Below are 19,139 nucleotides of genomic sequence, written 5' to 3'. Positions count from 1 at the left end.
ATTTCGCATTCTAAGTTTATGGTTTGAAATGCTCCCTCATGAAAGCCCGCAAGAATTGAAATGAAAATGTTGTGCAATTTAAATTTTGTAAGTGCAAATTATTGCCTGTGCTTCGACTATTTTGTAATTAGTGAATTCTTGAATATTATTAAATGTGAAATTAAAACTGATTTTCAAATTGTATAATAAATAAAATACACATTTTTGGAAGAACCTTTAGTTTTGTATTCGATTTGGTGGCTAGATTTCTAAGGCAAAAACATAAAATTTGCATATGCTTTTGTCATAAATGAAGGTAATTTTAAAATAAAATTCATAGGTTTCAGTTACTTAATCAAGTTTGATTAAATTTAAAATTAAATTTAAAAAAAAAGGGATAATAACTTTAATTTGGTATATTTTCTTACTCACTACTGGTATATTTAATTGGTCGCTCAGTGGTCACACTTCAGATAAGTCAGCTTACCGGGTTTAATTTGGCGTTCAATTAATTTATTTAAAAAGAAAAACTGCCATGGCCACTTACGAGGAAGTCAAGGATGTTCCAAACCACCCGGAAACGTACCTGGTCGATGTCCGCAACGAGTCCGAGCTGAAGGAGACGGGAGTCCTGCCCGCCAGCCTGAACATTCCACGTGAGGAGCTCCCTAAGTCCGGGGATTACCGGCTTACTTGACACACCTTTTCGCCATTTTCAGTGGCCGAGTTGGAGAAGGCTTTGAACTTGCCGGACAAGGACTTTGCCCAGACCTATGGACGCGAAAAGCCGGCCATCGATGCGACCCTGATCTTCTCCTGCAAGGCGGGAGGACGAGCTGCCAGGGCAGCCAATTTGGCCAGCACCCTGGGCTTCACCAAGTACTAATCAAATTGCATTACATTTAGTTCTGTACATTTATTTGCCTATTAAATTATTGCAGCGCCAAGGCTTATGCCGGATCCTGGACGGAGTGGGAGGCGAAGCAGTCTAAAAATCTATAAAAATTTGATTAAAAAAATCCTATAAAATTTGATATACTATGTACAATAAAAGTAAATAGAACAAGCTACACCCTAATCTCCTGCAGTTCACCCCAGCTGCGTCCGATCTTCAGCCGCACCTTGAGCGGCACACTGAGTTTGACGCAGTTCTCCATGGTGAGGCTGAGCACTTTGGCTATCTTCTTGGCCTTGTCGGCTGGCACCTCGAAGATTAGTTCGTCGTGTAGGTGCATGACCAGGTTAACCGATCGCTCCCCCAAGCCCAGTTTTCCTCGGTAGCGGGCCATGTTCTTCTCCATCTTCAAAATGGCCGTTTTCGCAATATCCGCAGCACCGCCTTGAATGGTGGAGTTAATGGCCTGCCGCTCGGCCTGATCTGCGGGTAAAGAAACGATCTTTAGACGATCACCAAACGCATTCAGCTGGAGAACTACAAGTATTACTTTTCATCTGCTCTTCGGGACTGTTGATGTGGTCCAGGTAACGGCGACGGCCCATGATGGTCTCCACATAGCCATTGTTGCGGGCAAACTTGACCACCTTCTGCGTGTACTCCCGTATGCCCTTGTAGGCCTGGTGGAACTGCTCGCACACCATCTGCGCCTCCTGCTCCTGGCACTTGAGGGACTCGGCCAGGCTGCGCATGCCCATGCCGTAGACAATGCCGTAGCAGATCTGCTTGGTGCCGTTGCGAATGGGCTCCGACACCTCGGACTCGTCTATGCGGTTCCAGCGCGCCGCAATGGCCGTGAACAGGTCCTGCGGCGAGTTCATCACCTCCAGCAGTGCCTTGTCTTGCGACAGATGGGCCAGGATTCGCATTTCCAGTTGACAGTAGTCCGCTGAGAGAAGGCATCGCCCCTCGTCGTGGGGTGCGAATGCCGATCGACAGGATATATTGATGGCATCCGCACCCACTTTCAGCGCAAAGTCCTTGGCCACATTCTGCAGATTCGGTTCCGTCATGGAGATGCGACCCGTGGCCGTATAGCTGATGCTCTGGCCATGGATTCGGTCCGCCTGGCAGCACTTGAGCAGCGGCTGAATGCTCTTGGCCAAGAGCCCGCCGAGCTTTCGGTGGCCCAGTATGAGCAGCGAGATGGGCGAGTCCAACTTCTCCAGCACCTGGCGCGACGTGGTCACCCGTCCGTTGGGCTTCCGGTGCAGGCCCAGCACCTTGGCCACGGCCTGCGTCGAGCCGAGATTGAAGCGGGAGCCGTGCTGCTCGTAGATCTTCACCTCCAGCTTCTTCATGACGGCCACCATTTGCTGGAAGAGCCGCTGCAGCCGTTGCTGCTTGGCCGGAAAGCCCACGAACTCCATGTGGCACAGAGACATTTGAATGGGCATCTCGACATCTGAAAAGGGCACTGGTTACTGCAACTTTTCAACAAGGAGTGCCTTTGTTGAACCACCCACCTTGGAAGAACTTCAGCAATTCACCCTTGCCGATCCTCTCAAGATTCTCGGTCTGGCCCTTGATGATGTGCACTGTCACACAGGCCTCGATGGACGTCCTGATCTTGGGCAGAATGGCACTGGAGGTGTCTAGGCCATAGCTGCTGTAGCCACGCCCACTGCCACAGAGATCGGCCAGCGCAGTGCACTCTGGAGCGAATTGCTGGCACTGCAGGATTAACCATTAAAAGAGAACAGTTGGATGTGTTGATCAATAGTTACCATGTTGTGAAACCTCATTGTCTTGTCCGGCTGCAGCAGCCAGTTGGCCACCTTGGGATCCTCCAGTTTGACGCTGATCTTCTCGAGCTGCGGCATCGCCTTGAGCAGCATCTTCAGCTGCTCCTTGCCATCGTGCATGATCAGCGTGAGCTCCTTCCGAGCCATCAGCTTGCACAGTTCCTGCACCTTCAGGCTGGTGGGCACTCCCTGGCCCCTCGCCTGCACCTCCTCCTGCAGGCTCATGTAGTAGACCACATTGTCCGCCAGGCAGAAGGATAGGCCGGCGATGAAGCTGCTGTCGTCCACCTGGAAGAGCACCTGCCTTCCGCCAGCCGCCTCCCGCTGCTCGGCCGCCGCCACCTGGTTGATCAGCAGGTGGCCACCGATCAGGGGCTTCTGTCGGCCCGCCTGTGCCTGCAGGCCCACACTGAAGCCGCAACGCGTGGCCTCGTGGAGCTCCATGAGGGCGCCCTGGAACAACTGCCTGTTGCCGCACACGTCGATTATGTCTATGGACGCGAAGCTGGAAGCTCTGTCATCCACCTTGGAACAGCTCAGGATGTGCGATGCATTCAGCTGCATGGGGTTTTTCATCAATGAGTTCTCCATGGACATGTCCGAGAGTTCCATGGAGGAAGCCGCACTGGAGGACTGGACTTTCGATTCCGATTCGGTTTCACTGGTCGATGCTCCGGTACTCGCACTGCCAATTGATCTGGCACTGGGACTCTGCAAGCGCTGCGAACGCAGCTGGTAGGAGCGCATCATCCGCGATGCATGTGGAGTCAGGGCGCAGATCACCTCCGGTTCCTTGGGCTGCGAGCTGGGGATCTCATCTGCCTCCGAGGAAGCAAGGAGCTTGCTGTCGGCGGCCGTGAGAGCAGCAGTTAGTCCGGTGTTCAGCATGAAGGAGTCGTCGGCCATGAAAAGATCCTGCTCTGCGGTAGAAGCGGTGGAAGCGGTGGAAGCGGTGGATGCCTTCCTTGAGGCAGTGCGATTCGGAGTGGTGGTCGGGGATGGATTGTGATTTCGTGGACTTCTGCGGGGCAGGTGAGGAGATGATATTCTACTACTTGGCCCACTAGTTGGGGTTCCCGAGGATTCTCTACTTGCGCTGGCGGGCGTTTTGAATGGCATTGCCTTGCTGACTACTGTATTTCGGTTTGGTGTTCCCAGATCTGGACTGTTTTGGGTCACCTTACTACTTGGGATGTGGTCAGGGGGAAGGTGTGTAGATCTTGCCGTCTGTACGTGCTGATCTCTTTGCTGGCTCTCCCTTTCTGCGCACTTCTGCTGAATCTTCATTAATGCAATCCTCCGACGTTCGGCCATTTCCTTTCTAAGCAACTCCTTCCGGGCATTGTGACTGGTAGTGGGTTTCTCTTCGACTGCAGGTGGGTTATCAGAACTCTCCTTTTTAATCTCCGAGCCTTGTCTCTGGATTTGTTTTGGCAAGTCCTTGGTTGAGTTACTTTGGATTTGATTGGGCAAACTAGAGTACGATGACACCTTCTCTTGAACTTTATGAACTGTTGTCGGTTGTGTGCCTTTAATAGCAACCACAGACTTAGTATTAACCATGTTCTTTTCAGCGGATCTTATAACCGGATTAAGGTTAATGAGGCCTCGGTTTTCCATCTTCTCCAAAGGCTTCTCAGACGATTGACCATTGCTGTTGGCAACAACCGATCGAGTTTGTAATGTTTCCAGTGCCTTCTCTTTAGACTTTCGCTGAGAATCCGTTAAACAATTTGCCTTTAATACGTTGGAATGATTGGGTCTTGGTCCTAAAGGAGTTTTAGTTGTACTCCTTTGGCTAGCAATACTTTCCATCCCTTTAACAGCTCCATCGAAATGGCTATTTTGTGCTTTATTTGGTTGCTCCTTCAGAGGATTCAGTTTGGGAATTTTGTGGGTGGAGGCACCTTCGGCGATACCTTTTTCTTCGCTTGAAAGCTTTCGCTTTATTGGCGGCTGGTTTCGCACTTGCTCCTCTTCCAGCGACATGTGAATGTCCACCTCCTCGCCACTGTTTACCGACTCGCAATTTGCACTCACCTCCGGCTGCGTTTGGGACCACTTAATGCTGCCCACTCCAATCTCGTACTGAACAAACTGGCGAGCCTCGTCAATTAGCAGTTTGGCAGCTTCACCCACGGTCATGCCCGCCTTTCCCGTGATGAAGAAGTTCCGCACCACATTGCGTTTGGCCGCTTCCTCCGCGTTCTCGTGGTCGTGCTGCTTTGCGGAGTCGAAGCTGAGCGAGTTATAGAGCACTTTCTCCAACTCCAAGACATCGGCGCCGGCCAGCTCCACCAAGCTGGTGAATCCTGCATCGAAGAGAGCTCGTGCTCTCTTCTGCGACAATTCGGGCAACCGCATCAGGTCGATTAGATCCCTGTGGATGCCAAAGAAGAGTCGATCCTTGAACTGGGAGACGATCAGGGCGAGGGTTGACCACTGCAGGGAGTTGCAGAAGGCCGTGACAATGCCCGCGAACGTGGACGACATTTGCTGCAGACTCTGCAGCATGCCGCGATGGCACTTGAACTTGTGCACCACCACATTGATGGGCGTCTCGTTTACCAGCTCCTGCAGGGCTAGAGCTGTGTAGAAACTGGGTGGTAAGTATGAGAGCATTAATTATAGTTATTTTTTTTAACAATTTCGAAAAAGAACTTACCGCTTGTGAACCTGCATCTGCTTGTAGTCCAGTTTCGTTTGGCCACGCATTGCCTTCACGAGGAATGCTTCCTTGACCCCCACCAGTTCACCCACTTTCTTCATGGCCGGGCTGAGCTTCTCCCACATGTCCAGATAAATCAGCCAGTCGAGATCCTGCAGCTGGTAGCACACGGAGTAGGGCGTCACTAGGTAGACAGCATGGAGCTCAGACTCCAGCACAAAGCAGCGACGGGATTTCTGCAGCTCCGCAAAGAGAATGAGGCCGTCGGTGGGCGGCATGGAAGAAGCCAGACAGGCGGCACCCAGTCGAGTGGCCACATAGGCCGTGGTCTCCGCCTCCTCGTCCGTTTGCAGGCGCACGAATTCGTACTCCACAAGGAAGTCCAGGGCATCGCTGATGTAGTGGGAGTCGGAGTCATCCTTCGGGGATTGCTCTTTCGCCTCCAATGCCTTCTGGGCACTCAGCAGTGTGCAGTTCACGAAGCAGTCAATGTCCTGTTTCGTGCTAGCCACACCAGAGGATATAACCTCCAGGAGAGCGCGTTTCAAGTGGGTCTGCAATGGGAATTTCTTTAATTTTGATCGAGCTTGTGGTGTAGCATGTTAACTTACGCTTCCGTCCATTTCCAGGCAGGATGTAATGGGCTGCAGCTGCGCCGAGACCAGATCTCGTCCAATTCGGGCATTGCTCTCCGTGCAAATGAGAATGGACTCGCCCAGCGTGTCCTTGCCCGTGCGCCCTGCTCGTCCGATCATCTGGCGGTAAGTTAGGGAGCTCATCTGCTTGCCCCCAAACAAAGGCGATCGGATGAGCACTCGCCTGGCAGGCAGATTAACACCGGAGCTCAGTGTGCTGGTGGCCACCAGAACCTTTAGCGCTCCCGCTTTGAAGGAGGCCTCGACAATATCTCGCTCTTCCGTGGTCAGACCGGCATGGTGAAAGGCGCAGGCGTAGGTAACAGCCTTGGACATGACCCCATCGAGACCTAAAGGGAATAAGTGAATTTAAGCCAGAGAACAATAGACTAACTTATAGTAATACATATATAATTCAAGGGATTAATCCGCAATTATACAAAAAAATATTCGCATATTTCTTTGGATAAAAAAAATATATACCCGATCGTACTAATGGCAGCTATGGGATATAGTTGTCCGATCTGTAATTTTTTTTAATATGATAAGTGTATACATGAGAAAATAGGATTTGGAAAGTATTGGAAAAATTGGAATAGAGCTGTGGTACCTTGGATAAAGTCAACCAATTTTGATCGAATCTGAAGGTAAAATAAGATATATTCAACCGTTTTCGATCGAATTTAAAGATACAGGTTTTATGAAAACATCATTAAGGGTCAGTTTATAATCAAAAAGAATATATATACTTTATAGAAATGGAAATGTTACAAACTTCCTTCTACCAACCTGTGGGAATATCCCTCAATTGCTGTTTCACCTCCTCAATGGCCATCGGATTGAGATTGGCCCGCAGACGCAGGCCCAGTTCGGAGCCGGATTTGATGAGACCATGCATGGCGGTGGCCAGCTGGACGGCCAGGTTCTCGCACCAGTCCTTCGAGGGGCAAAACACGATGACGGAGCAGCCGTCCAGCAGCGTCTCAATGCAGAGCAGGGCCACATCGTCTGAATCATTGCCCAGGGCTTGTCGCATCTCCTTCTGCTGCGAAACATCGCGCAGGAACTTCAGCTGCTGATCGAAGATCTTGGTGCCCACCTTAATCATTTCCTGGAGAGCCACCGGACGGTAGTTTGTGATGTACAGTTCGGCGTCCAGCCAGCTCTTCAGCAGTTCCACGTTTTCCAGGGTGGCGGACATGGTGATCACCTGGATCTGTAGGGCATTGCGTCGCGACATGTACAGGATCTTGGCCAGCAGCAGTTCCAGAATGTAGCCGCGTCCTTTGTCCGAAATGAGATGGACTTCGTCGACCACCACGGTGCCTATCGAGTCCAGTTTGCCCTGCTCCAGTAGTTTGTTCACAATCGAATTGGCCTTCTCGATGGTGCAGATGGCCACATGGAGGCTCTCAAAGCCGCCGGGAGGTGTGTAGCCCCCGTAGAATCCCTCCACGCGGTAGCCAGCCGGCGTGAGCAGATCCTGCAGGTAGAACATTTTCTCGCGCACCACCGAGATGAAGGGCAGGATGAGCAGCACCTTCTTGCCGCGCTCCAGGACGGTCTTGAGCAGCAGGATCTCGCTGACCAGCGTCTTGCCCGCCGACGTGGGTGCGGAGTACACGAGGTTGCTGTGCTCAAAGAGCACCCTTGGCTTGCAGAGGCACTCCACCTGCCAGTCGAACATCCGGACGACGCCCTTCTTCTGGTACTCAGCCTGAATGCTGTGGGGCAGGTTCCACGCGGCTATGGATTTGAGGGACTCCAGGTCGGGTGGCGGGTCTCTACTCTCGGGCACCGGAGCTTCACGAACGCTGGACGAGTTGGGTGACACTCGCAGTTGGTTTGGTGACATGCTGCTCAGGTTCTGGCTGATCCGCGAGGTTTCCTGGTAGCCACTCTGCTTGGCCAGGACGCACCGACTGCGCAGAATGTCCTCCTTGAGCTGCTGCGAAGCCTGCGCATCCTGGGCGGGGCAGAGGAAGCTACTCTCGTCCAGATTGGGCAGCTCCTTGTCATTGTCCTTGTGCTCCGTATCGAACACATCTTCGGTGCAAATTTGGGCATCGAATGCGGATGAGGTGCTCACATCTCCGGAGTCCCGGTGGGAAACTCCTTCCAGATGCTCCACTACCTGGGACAAGTTGATCAGGGACTGCTCCGGGGGCTTCTTGGCCTGATTGACTTCGTAGGAGAACTCGTCGCGGAAAAACTCCGAGTAGTTATCCTGGCTGGCCACCTTCGAATCCTTGCCAGCACTTGCTCCCTTGACATTGGCATTTCCGGAGTGCGTATTCTCCTTTCCGGCCGCTTGCATCCCCTTTTCCAGCTCCATAAAGGTGCTGTTCCCGAAATTAAATGACTGCGAAAACGCCATGACATTTGAGATTTCAACTATTCATTAAATATAATAGTTGAATTGGCAACCAAAAAAATAAAAAAACAAAACAAAACGACGCGGGCTTAGTGTGACCGTGTAAACATCCATCGAGCTCACAGTGAATATCATATTTTTGGGACAATGCAAGTAATATTTTGGGACAATAAAATTAATATATAAATAATAATAATAAGTAATATAAACGTGGGTCAAATTAGATTCGGAAAGTAAATGGCGGTAGTATTCACTTATTTTTAAAAAGTTTTATTAAAACCAAACAGTTAGTTTTTGAAAAAGACTGGTATAAAGACTTTAATGCATTTTTGAAAAAACAAACAAAAATCAAAGTATCCCAAGCACCCAATTCATCATTGGTTATTTTTAGCATTAAAATTTATGGTCCGATATTAAAAAAAAAAAAAAAAACAGGTAATCCACGGACGCTTATTTGTTGCACATGAAATTTAAAAAATTAACTGATAAAAAACAAATAAAAGAACATATTTTTGGGACAACTGTTGAGAAGGTGCGGTATTTTTTGGCGGTCTAAATCTGGTCCCACTGCGCTGAGAATCAGCTGCGGACTTTGCGAAAATTTGTTTACTCTTCGGAAAATTAACATATTTCACACAACCGTCAGCATGAACGAGTTCAAAGTGCCCGCTCCACTGCCCAAACCCAAGATGATCATCACGGAGAAGCCGCGCTCCGAAGTTCCCGCGGAGCCGCCACCTCCGCCGCCGAAGAGTCCCAAAGCCCCCAAATCCTCGCCAGCGGCCGTCTGCCCGTACAAGGTGCCCAAGTGGTCCGCTCCGCCAGCCGGCGACCAGAACTACAGCTTCGAGGTGCTCAAATCCGGCCAGATCATCGACACGGTGCGCCAGCTGCAGCAACAGGCAGTGTGGACCTTCGGCCGTCTGCCTGAGAACGATGTGCCCGCCGCCCATCCGACGATCTCGCGCTTCCACGTGGTGCTGCAGTACAAACCCAAGGAGCCGCCAAAGCCGGACTTCGAGGAAGGAGAGGCGGCCGAAGACCAGGAGGAGGAGCTGGCCAGGAACGAGCAGCCGGAGGGCTGGTACATCTACGACATGGGCAGCACACACGGCACCTTTCTGAACAAACAGCGTGTGCCGCCCAAGGTCTACATCCGGATGCGGGTCGGCCACATGCTCAAGCTGGGCGGCAGCACCCGCGTCTACATCCTGCAGGGTCCCGGCGAGGATGAGGAGCCCGAATCGGAGCTATCCGTCACCGAGCTGCGCCAGAAGCGGGAAAAGGAGCTGGCCGACGCAGCGGTGGAGCGGGAAATACGGCTGCTGCAGGCCGAGGAGCGGGAGCGCAACGAGGGCGTCAGCTGGGGCATGGGCGACGACGCCGACGAGGAGACGGATCTCAGCCACAATCCCTATGCCAGTACCAACAACGAGGAGCTCTTCTTCGACGACCCAAAGAAGACCCTGCGCGGCTTCTTCGAGCGCGAGGGTCTCAATCTGGAGTACAGGTGCGATGAGCTGTCCTCCGGCTCCTTCGTCTGCAGGGTGGAGCTGCCGCTGGACGACTCCAATGGCAGACCCATCACCGTGGAGGTCAACCACAAGGGCCGCAAGAAGGACTGCGTCGTTCAGTGCGCCCTGGAGGCGTGTCGCACGCTGGACAGGCACGGTGTACTGCGGCAGGCCAACCAGGAGGCGCAAAAGCGAAAGATTATCAAGTCGGGGGACTCGGACGACGAGGATGAGTTTTGGGATCGCACTGGGGACGTGGCGCGCAAGAAGCAGCGCAAGGAGAACGCCGGTGCCAGCGTTACCCTCACCTACGAGGATTTGGTACGTCCTGGCAAGCCTCTCCCTTGAATACTTTCTAACCGAATCAACCATCTACAGCTAAAACAGGAGATTGAAATCAACTTGGAAATGGAAAAGGTGGAACTGGAAATCGCATCTTACCAGCAAAAGGAGAAAAAGTTAAAAGAGATGGCCGTCAAACAGCAATCTGGGGGCGATGATCTGGACAACTTCATGGACATGCTGACCGAGGATGTTGAGCAGCTGGATAAGACGGAGATCAAAAAGCTAAGGGTTAGTAGTGAAAGCATAAAATGTGTTTTGAATCCTTGTTAAACTTATAATCTTCCGAACAGTTGGAGCAGCAACGGCTCAAGGGCGAGCAGCAAAAGATTGAACGCCTCTTGAGGATTGCAAAGCCAACAGCTCTGCCCTTCGCCACAATCAGTGCCAGAGCCACAGCCAAGGATTCTTCCGGCCAGGAGAGCAGTGCAGCCCGGAAGCAGCTGCCCATGATTGGCAAGCGGAATCAGTTCAGCAAATTCAAGGTAGTCCGGGCGCCGCCAAGCACACAGACTAAGCCCCAATCAAATGCATTTGCCTCGGACGAGGAGGAAGTCGAGGAGGAAGAGTCCCATGAAAAGGAGGCGCACGTTTCGGGGGAGGGAGATTCGGAGGCGGCGGCGGAACAGGAAGCTGTGGCAAAGCCACCGACTCCAGAGATTCAGAGCTTGCAGGAAAGCAAATCTCCTGCCGAAACGGAAGAGAGCAAACCAGCAAACGCCGAAGCGGAAGTCTTAGAACCAGACAACGTAAAGTCAACAAAAGTTACAGCGGAAACTTTAGCAGCTCCCAGCGACACTGTTGCTTCAACGAAGGCGACAGAAGCGATGGAAGTCGGCAGCACGCCAGCAGACGAAACCCCGGAACCGGGAGCAGAAGAAGCGCAGAAAAAGCGACGGCAGCGCCAGCGACAACGCAACAAGCAGCGGCAGGATGTGGACATGGACCTGGACGAGCTGGCCGAGCACGAAGACAGCGAGAAGTACGCCAAGTGGGTGCCGCCATCCAACCAGAGCGGTGACGGCATCACCCATTTGAACGAGAAGTTCGGCTACTAGCACAGCGGTAGCAATACCGTTGGAATACTTCAAATATTCAATTTAGGAATACTTTTTAAAACTATTCTAGACCTGTAATTGATGTATTCTCTAAGACCCTCTTAATGTAACTTTGTAAATGTTAAACCTTTGCACTCTCTTTTCAATGGGCCTCTTTGGCGACTCCAGCGCCGAGGGCATGAGCTTTCCACCACAATTCCAATGCTGGCAAACTCCCCTTCGCTGGCAATCACCCCTAATTTGAGTCGAGTGGCGGCTTCCAGCGACTCGGTTCACCCGCTGATTCGATGAAAATTCCTGCGCACATGCACAGAAAATGAACGCCCACTCGGCTCTGCTCGCTCTGCCATTTGCGTCGAAGAGGCCATCGGGTCGCCGATGGGACTCCAGTACTTGAACTTCCAATTCAGTTATAATTTCGTCGCTCTAACCGCCAGCACGGTACGACGGCTGAACGTGGAAACGTGTTTTCAGTTGGCCAATTGCCCGTAGTCGACTGCTCATTTGTTTATGGAAACCAAATGGCTTTAGTTCAATTGCTAAATTAATTTCCAAATATCGATTTGATATCGTCGCACCTTGAAGTTGGAATCGCATTAAGAGGGCTGGGCAAAGCAAACCGAATTTGATTGCATTATTTATATAATCCGGAATACTTGCGATAATTTCACGGGTGCGGAGTTAGTGGCATTGGTTTTAATGCGGCCGACACGCGTTCCCTCAACAGCCGGAGCACATGTGCGGGTTACATTTTAGGACGCGTAACAGTCCGTCTCAGAAGACGTCCCTCCGTTGGGGCGACTGCTGCCTGGTCTAGTCTGGTATTCAAGTGATTCAAGTTCCCACGACTTGTGATCAAAGTTATTGAACGGGGAATCCCGAAAGCCCTCGCTGGAGCAGGAAATGTTGCATAAGCCAAGGCGCATTTGATTGGCGCGCTTCTTTGATTGCCGTCGCTACGCTCCAAAATCCCAATTTGGCGTCCGCTTGAACTTGGCGCACAAACGCAAAGGCAGAGGTGAGTCGCTTTTCGTTCGATTGCCCGCAAATGCGCTGGGTCATGCGCAGATTGCACGCGGGGATTACCAGTGCCACTACCACAACCACTACCACCAGTACCCCGACCAGTACCCCTAACCCTAACCCCAACCGATGCGCTCCGTGCTTTGCTCAATTTTTGTGAATGAAGCCCCCTGCGGGATTGGGTGCCATTGGGGCGCTTGTTTGTCGTGCCTATGACGTACTTGACTCCCCACACGAGGAGGTCTGAATTGTTTATGTATTTTACATAAGTCGGAGTCCGAACTCGGTTTCTTTGTTACATAACCAAGAAACGTGCGTGCGCCTGCAATCAGAATTAATTTCCGGTCATTTAAATGTCCTTATGTATTGCTTACATTGTTTGGTATCTAAAAGCTCAACTATTGTTAAAATAATATTTTTTAATGAATTTTTGGAAAACAAAAATGTCAATAAATCTAAAGATTAGTTCTTTGTCTTATTTAATATTAATATTTTTTATGAATTTCTTTTTGAATTTGTATTTGGAAATCATAAATGTCAATAAATCAAAAGATTATAACTTTGTTTTATTAAAAAAAAATCGTTTAAAATTGTTTAAGACTTTGAGGTATATAAACAATCTTATTAATTCCCTATCATTCAAGAAAGGAGGCTTAGAATATTTGTCGATTAATAGATTTCCAAACTTTATGGCAATTAATATTAGAAGTTTGTCTAAAAGTTTAATAGTAGTAATGGTCAAAACTTAATGCAAGTTTGCTTATTCAGAAAAATTGTTCTTTTAATAAGATTTCCATAATTATATATATAGAGGATTATTATGAAAAGTGTGCCTAAAAGTATAATCACAATAGATTATTAATATCCTTTAATAAGATTTCCAGAACTATTGATATAGACATACCTTTGTTACTCATGATTATTATTAGGAGTGTGTCTAGAGTACAGGTCAAACTCAATGCAAGTTACCTTTTTTAGAAATATGTCCTTTAATAAGATTTCCAAAAATATAAAATATATTCTAACCTTTGTGGCGATTGTTATTAGAGGGGTGTCTAAAGGTACAATCGCAGTGGAGGTCAATCTCAATGCAACCACTAGTTAATTGCGCGCCATTAGCAAGGACGCATTTGGTCAGAGCTGGGGTGGACTAAAGGGTGGGTCCAACTACGATTATATCCTTGGGGGCAAAGGTCAGGCGCTCCGGTGGCCATGGCCAATGCATTGGCTTAATATTTAATGCTTCGTGCTGTCGCTAGTTAATTGAAAAATGAGCTCCTGCAAAGCGAGCAGCGATATTAACCATTATGCTCAAGGTTGTAACTCATTGTGCCTCCACTCCCCCCACTTTGTGTTCCATTACAGCTAAAGGTCAACCCCATTCCGAGGGTATTATTTTACACAAGTGCGCGGAGTGCTGTGATTTTCGAAGCCAAGGACACGACTGAGTTTCAAGTATGATCAATATCGCTGGCGTGGTGAGCATCGTGCTCTTCTACCTCCTGATCCTGGTGGTGGGCATCTGGGCCGGTCGCAAGAAGCAGTCCGGCAATGACTCCGAGGAGGAGGTGATGCTGGCCGGCCGCTCCATCGGCCTCTTCGTGGGCATCTTCACCATGACGGCCACCTGGGTGGGTGGCGGCTACATCAACGGCACGGCGGAGGCTATATACACATCGGGACTGGTGTGGTGCCAGGCTCCATTTGGCTACGCACTCAGTTTGGTTTTCGGTGAGTGGACGACACAGATACACTGGCAAAAAAAATGTATTAGTACATATAAATATATAGATGTTGAATCCAAAGTTGTTTATGTTTCAATTAAATACAATTCAGACTAAATTAAATGATTTAATATTAAGATATTTTAAAACAAACACAATTTGTAATTTAAAATGTGTAATATGTTAAGTGCATTTGATTTAAATTTAATATTGTTTAAAATTATTCGTAAATTTAAAGACACTAAAATCAAATTAAATATTAAAATCTTTAAAATTACTAAACTTACTAACTTAAAATAAACAAAAATAAAAGCCAAAAATATTTAAATAATATAACACTATTAGATTTTCTAAGTTTTTTACCAAGTTTTTTTCTAAGTTTTTTGAACATTATTTATTTGTTGTTTATAAACTCAAAAGGATCTTTGAATTGAAATATAATATATGTTAATTGTGTTTTTAACCTCTCCTCCATTTTCTAAATTTAGGCGGCATCTTCTTCGCTAATCCGATGCGAAAGCAGGGATACATCACCATGCTGGACCCGCTGCAGGATTCGTTTGGCGAGCGGATGGGCGGTCTGCTCTTCCTGCCCGCCCTCTGCGGCGAGGTCTTCTGGGCCGCCGGCATCCTGGCCGCCCTGGGCGCCACGCTGTCGGTGATCATCGACATGGACCACCGCACCTCCGTGATCCTGTCCTCGTGCATAGCCATCTTCTACACGCTGTTCGGCGGCCTGTACTCCGTGGCCTATACGGACGTGATCCAGCTGTTCTGCATCTTCATCGGACTGTGGATGTGCATTCCCTTCGCCTGGAGCAACGAGCACGTGGGCAGCCTGAGCGACCTGGAGGTGGACTGGATTGGGCACGTGGAGCCGAAAAAGCATTGGCTATACATAGACTACGGACTGCTGCTCGTCTTTGGGGGGATTCCCTGGCAGGTCTACTTCCAGCGGGTATTATCCAGCAAGACGGCCGGACGGGCTCAACTGCTGTCCTATGTGGCCGCCGCTGGATGCATCTTGATGGCCATTCCCCCGGTGCTCATCGGAGCGATTGCCAAGGCCACACGTGAGTGCTACAAAATGAAAAGCAATACTTCTTAATTATAAGTTTCTTTATAAAAGTGTCTAAAGGTAGGCAGTGAAAAAAGTATGGTACTCTTTTGTAAATTAACTTTAAGACTTCCGGACTCGAAATATATTGTTGCATACTTTTAGACACCTTTCAAAATCTTATATTCTGTAGCACCCCCTATTTATTCGCCTTATCGCAGTTAATTTTGTATAAATATTTTTAAGATAAGAGAACATTTTACCGATTTCCATTTATTTTTGACAGCTTGGAACGAGACAGACTACAAGGGACCCTATCCCCTCACCGTGGACGAGACGAGCATGATTCTGCCCATGGTGCTGCAGTATCTCACGCCCGACTTCGTGTCCTTCTTTGGCCTGGGCGCCGTTTCCGCCGCCGTGATGTCCTCTGCCGACTCCTCGGTGCTCTCCGCCGCCTCCATGTTCGCCCGGAACGTGTACAAATTGATTTTCCGTCAGAAGGCGTCCGAGATGGAAATCATTTGGGTGATGCGCGTCGCCATCATTGTGGTGGGCATCCTGGCCACCATTATGGCACTCACCATTCCCTCCATCTACGGCTTGTGGTGCGTGTGCAGATGCATTATTCATCTGACTGGCAGCTCATTTGCTAAAGTGCCTGCTTCTGTCTTTTCGTCCCGGACAGGTCCATGTGCTCGGATCTGGTCTACGTCATCCTGTTCCCGCAGCTGCTGATGGTGGTGCACTTCAAGAAGTACTGCAACACGTACGGCAGCTTGTCGGCGTACATTGTGGCCCTGCTCATCCGGCTGTCGGGCGGCGAGGCCATCCTGGGACTGGCTCCGTTGATCAAGTACCCCGGCTACGACGAGGAGTCGAAGGAACAGATGTTCCCCTTCCGCACCATGGCCATGTTGCTCAGCCTGATCACCCTGGTTGCGGTCTCATGGTGGACTAAGTGAGTATATAACCTTGTGAATTTCAGAGTTGGGTTATAACCACAGAGTATATTACTAGAATGAACACAATCTTCAAACGCTATCTAACTACAGAAATCACTAGGGTTTTAAAATGATTTAGACAGGAGCCCAAAAAGTATGCAATGAAATTAAATGCATTGGATTTTAGGAATAAAAATAAATTTTATAATTTACATTGCACACTTTTAGACTTTCTTTTTAGTGACCCATACTATAATATATTGTATATTATAGCATTTAAGGACTTCTCTGTTTCATTTAAGAATTTGAACTTCAATTTAGACTAGATTAAAGAAAAGATTTAAAAAAAAGTACATTTTTATTTGTAAGTTTTACTGGTTTACTTAATAGTATTGTATACTATATGTATCCAAATAATATCTAAAACATATTCAAATATAAAAAACAGATTGTTATTTGTTAATTTTATTAAGGCTATAATTATCCTTTTGATATATAAATTTAATAACACACCTTTCTCCCCTTTTTTACCCAACACAGAATGATGTTCGAGTCGGGGAAGCTGCCGCCCAGCTACGACTACTTCCGCTGCGTGGTCAACATTCCGGAGGATGTGCAGCGCGTCGGCGATCCGTCGGAGTCGGGCGAGCAGCTGTCCGTGATGGCCGGACCTCTGGCCCGTTCGTACGGAGCCGCCACCATGGCGGGCAAGGATGAGCGCAACGGCCGCATAAATCCCGCCCTGGAATCGGACGACGACCTTCCAGTGGCGGAGGCGAGGCGCCTGAACCAGGAGACGGCGCAGGCGCAGGTGAAGAAGATGCTGGACACGGCCACCGGCGTGAAGGCGGCCGGAGGAGGCGGTGGCCAGATGAGCCAGAGTGGAATGGCCATGCCCACGCCGGAGCAGGACAACACGGCCTTCTGAGTGGTCGCCCAGAGCGGAAGTCCAAAAGGCCCGAAAGTAGGCTGCACAGTTGAGTCCAGCGAATTATCCGATTTTAAGTTGCGCTTGTTAGGGGGATTTCAATGAGGGGGAGTGGGAATGGGAGTGGGAGTTAGGTCAAAGGGCGGACGGAGTACAGAAAGTATTAGGAAACGTACGTTAAACACACAAGTGCTCAGGTAAAAAGTGCAGAAAGCTGATCGTAAGGTTTACATTTTCATTTAGCCCACTTATTGTGTATAGTTTCTACAAGCTTCAAGCGTTCTATCGGTATTCATTTTGATGTTAGAGAATCTATGTGTAAATGTTCAAACGGTATCAGAAGTGCAGAAAACGAAATTAACCGAGTACATATCAACTGCATTTTTCCTTGCCCGAGAATTGCATTAAAATACGTTAAGCCGGTGGAGAGGCTAAACTACATGTAATACCATTCCTGGCGATATGCTAATATCGATCATATACTATATAGATGCATAAAATGTGAATCATGTGTCCTTCCAGAACGAACAAAGCTAAGCAAAACTATCCACAAACTAACGCAAACGAAACATATCAAAATGTATCAAGGCGGTACAGTGTATCAATATACATATCACTCGTGTAACTGTTGTTTGTAAGCTAAATAGGAGAATCCGAGGTGTACGATGCATAAACTATACCCAAACCAAGTAGTTGTGTAAGTGAGCGAAAACGAGGCATATCGAGTTATATAGGAATGAATTTTAGCTGCTCTCAAAGAGCAAAACCACAAGGTATATGGCAGATAATACACAGGAAAACAGACAGACAAAGGATGAAGCAATTATATATATAACATGTTGCGTCGTAGTACCTAAATATATATATATACCTATACAAAATCATATACACAGCATATATATACATATTTAGAGGCCAGCCACTGAATTTAGAGAGTTATACCCACGACATTGATCCAATAAACCTGCATATTCAATATAAACACACGCTGCCTGAACCCCAAACCTCAACTGGAATCTGAGCGTAAAACTTAGGAAATGAGAACTAAACTAAAATTAACCAAACTGAATACTTTATCAAGAGATGTGCGTTGGTTCCTCTTTTTTGTAATTCACTCGGATCGTTTGTTACTCTTTCGTCCCGTTGGAAAGAAGTTATCTAAATCTAACAAAAGTCAACTCAAGTAAACTAATATGCGTAACTAACTTGATAAGGTTTTAAGCTCCATAAAGTACCATAACTACATACAACTCACTTAAGTGTAATGAATGTTGACTGCTTTTTGATTGAGCCTCGTATGTTTGTTGTATTGGGGTAAAGTTTTTTAACTTTTACATAAGCGAAACTAAAAAGAGTCCATTTAGGATTACCTACCTACATATGATACACACATATCTGTTCGTTGTTATTGTTATTATCTATTGCATCAGATCTGAGTGTGTACTTTTCGATAGTGTTTGAGTCCGTTTAACTAAGGAGTTTGACTAAGGAGTTTAACAACTTTTCCAGAGAACCTACATATGTAATTAAGTGTGTTTGTATTTCATTCGGGAGTTTCTTTGTGCAGTTAACCAGATTTGTAAATAAGCAAATTACTCAAAATCGTTTGTAAAGTTACTATCAACTATACCAAAACCACCAAATAATTTATGCATTCAACTGCGATGACTTCGCTTGGTTAAAACAGTCGAAACAATTCTGTTTTGCAATTAGTTAAAATATACTTCTGTTATTGTTAACCAAACTTGGTCTACCCATTCCAAGTTCCCTTAGTGGCATTATGTTAACCAAAATAAAGCAAACGATTAGAACGAAGGGTTACGATATACATGATGTATTAAGATCAAATTAAACCGAATACATATCAATGTTTTAAGCATAGCGAAATGGAATAAAACCCAAGCAAAATGAAACGAACAAAGTATTTAATAAATAAAAGGTATATATATCTATATATATTGAATTGGTTTCTCTGTTGCCGCAAACAACCAACCGCCGTCAAGTTATTTATTCTATTTCTCAGCACATATTTAGCTAACTAACCGACTAACTGACTTACCTGACTTACCAATCTGGCTTGTGAAATAAAAGCAAGCATTACGGGCCAACAAAAGCCGCCAAGTGACGGGTCACAGACAATAGAATTCTATTATCGCAGGTGGAAATTTCTCAGCGCAACTTAAAGAGCAAAGA

At 47.8% G+C, this 19,139-nt stretch overlaps 4 protein-coding genes across 4 annotated transcripts; 3 read left to right on the top strand and 1 right to left on the bottom strand.

The window, feature by feature from the left end:
* The first annotated feature begins 434 nt into the window (after positions 1-434).
* LOC108135848 (rhodanese domain-containing protein CG4456) lies at positions 435-1,049 on the top strand. The gene is made up of 3 exons (XM_017256739.2): positions 435-635; positions 699-858; positions 921-1,049. The coding sequence occupies exons 1-3, from the start codon at positions 515-517 to the stop codon at positions 979-981; spliced, it is 342 nt and encodes a 113-aa protein (XP_017112228.1). The 5' UTR covers positions 435-514; the 3' UTR covers positions 982-1,049.
* LOC108135849 (DNA polymerase theta) lies at positions 1,047-8,441 on the bottom strand. Its single transcript, XM_017256740.2, has 7 exons — positions 6,772-8,441; positions 5,959-6,332; positions 5,345-5,901; positions 2,662-5,278; positions 2,401-2,608; positions 1,425-2,339; positions 1,047-1,357 (listed from the first exon to the last, which is right to left on the bottom strand). Exons 1-7 carry the CDS (start codon positions 8,357-8,359, stop codon positions 1,047-1,049), a joined length of 6,570 nt encoding a protein of 2,189 aa, XP_017112229.1. The 5' UTR covers positions 8,360-8,441.
* A 478-nt stretch (positions 8,442-8,919) lies between these two features.
* Positions 8,920-11,396, top strand: LOC108135832 (kanadaptin). The gene is made up of 3 exons (XM_017256714.2): positions 8,920-10,191; positions 10,249-10,443; positions 10,506-11,396. Exons 1-3 carry the CDS (start codon positions 9,004-9,006, stop codon positions 11,268-11,270), a joined length of 2,148 nt encoding a protein of 715 aa, XP_017112203.1. The 5' UTR covers positions 8,920-9,003; the 3' UTR covers positions 11,271-11,396.
* Positions 11,397-11,611: 215 nt separating this feature from the next.
* On the top strand, positions 11,612-18,898 carry LOC108135833 (high-affinity choline transporter 1). The gene is made up of 6 exons (XM_017256715.2): positions 11,612-12,288; positions 13,659-14,024; positions 14,506-15,090; positions 15,361-15,682; positions 15,763-16,035; positions 16,559-18,898. Exons 2-6 carry the CDS (start codon positions 13,751-13,753, stop codon positions 16,944-16,946), a joined length of 1,842 nt encoding a protein of 613 aa, XP_017112204.1. The 5' UTR covers positions 11,612-12,288; positions 13,659-13,750; the 3' UTR covers positions 16,947-18,898.
* Positions 18,899-19,139: the final 241 nt, after the last annotated feature.

The sequence above is a fragment of the Drosophila elegans genome, unplaced genomic scaffold, assembly GCF_018152505.1.
Source record: "Drosophila elegans isolate 14027-0461.03 unplaced genomic scaffold, ASM1815250v1 contig_476, whole genome shotgun sequence".
Lineage (NCBI taxonomy): Eukaryota > Metazoa > Arthropoda > Insecta > Diptera > Drosophilidae > Drosophila > Drosophila elegans.
The sequence above is the reverse complement of the archived record's forward strand: the minus strand, read 5'-3'. Positions and strand labels throughout refer to the sequence as shown.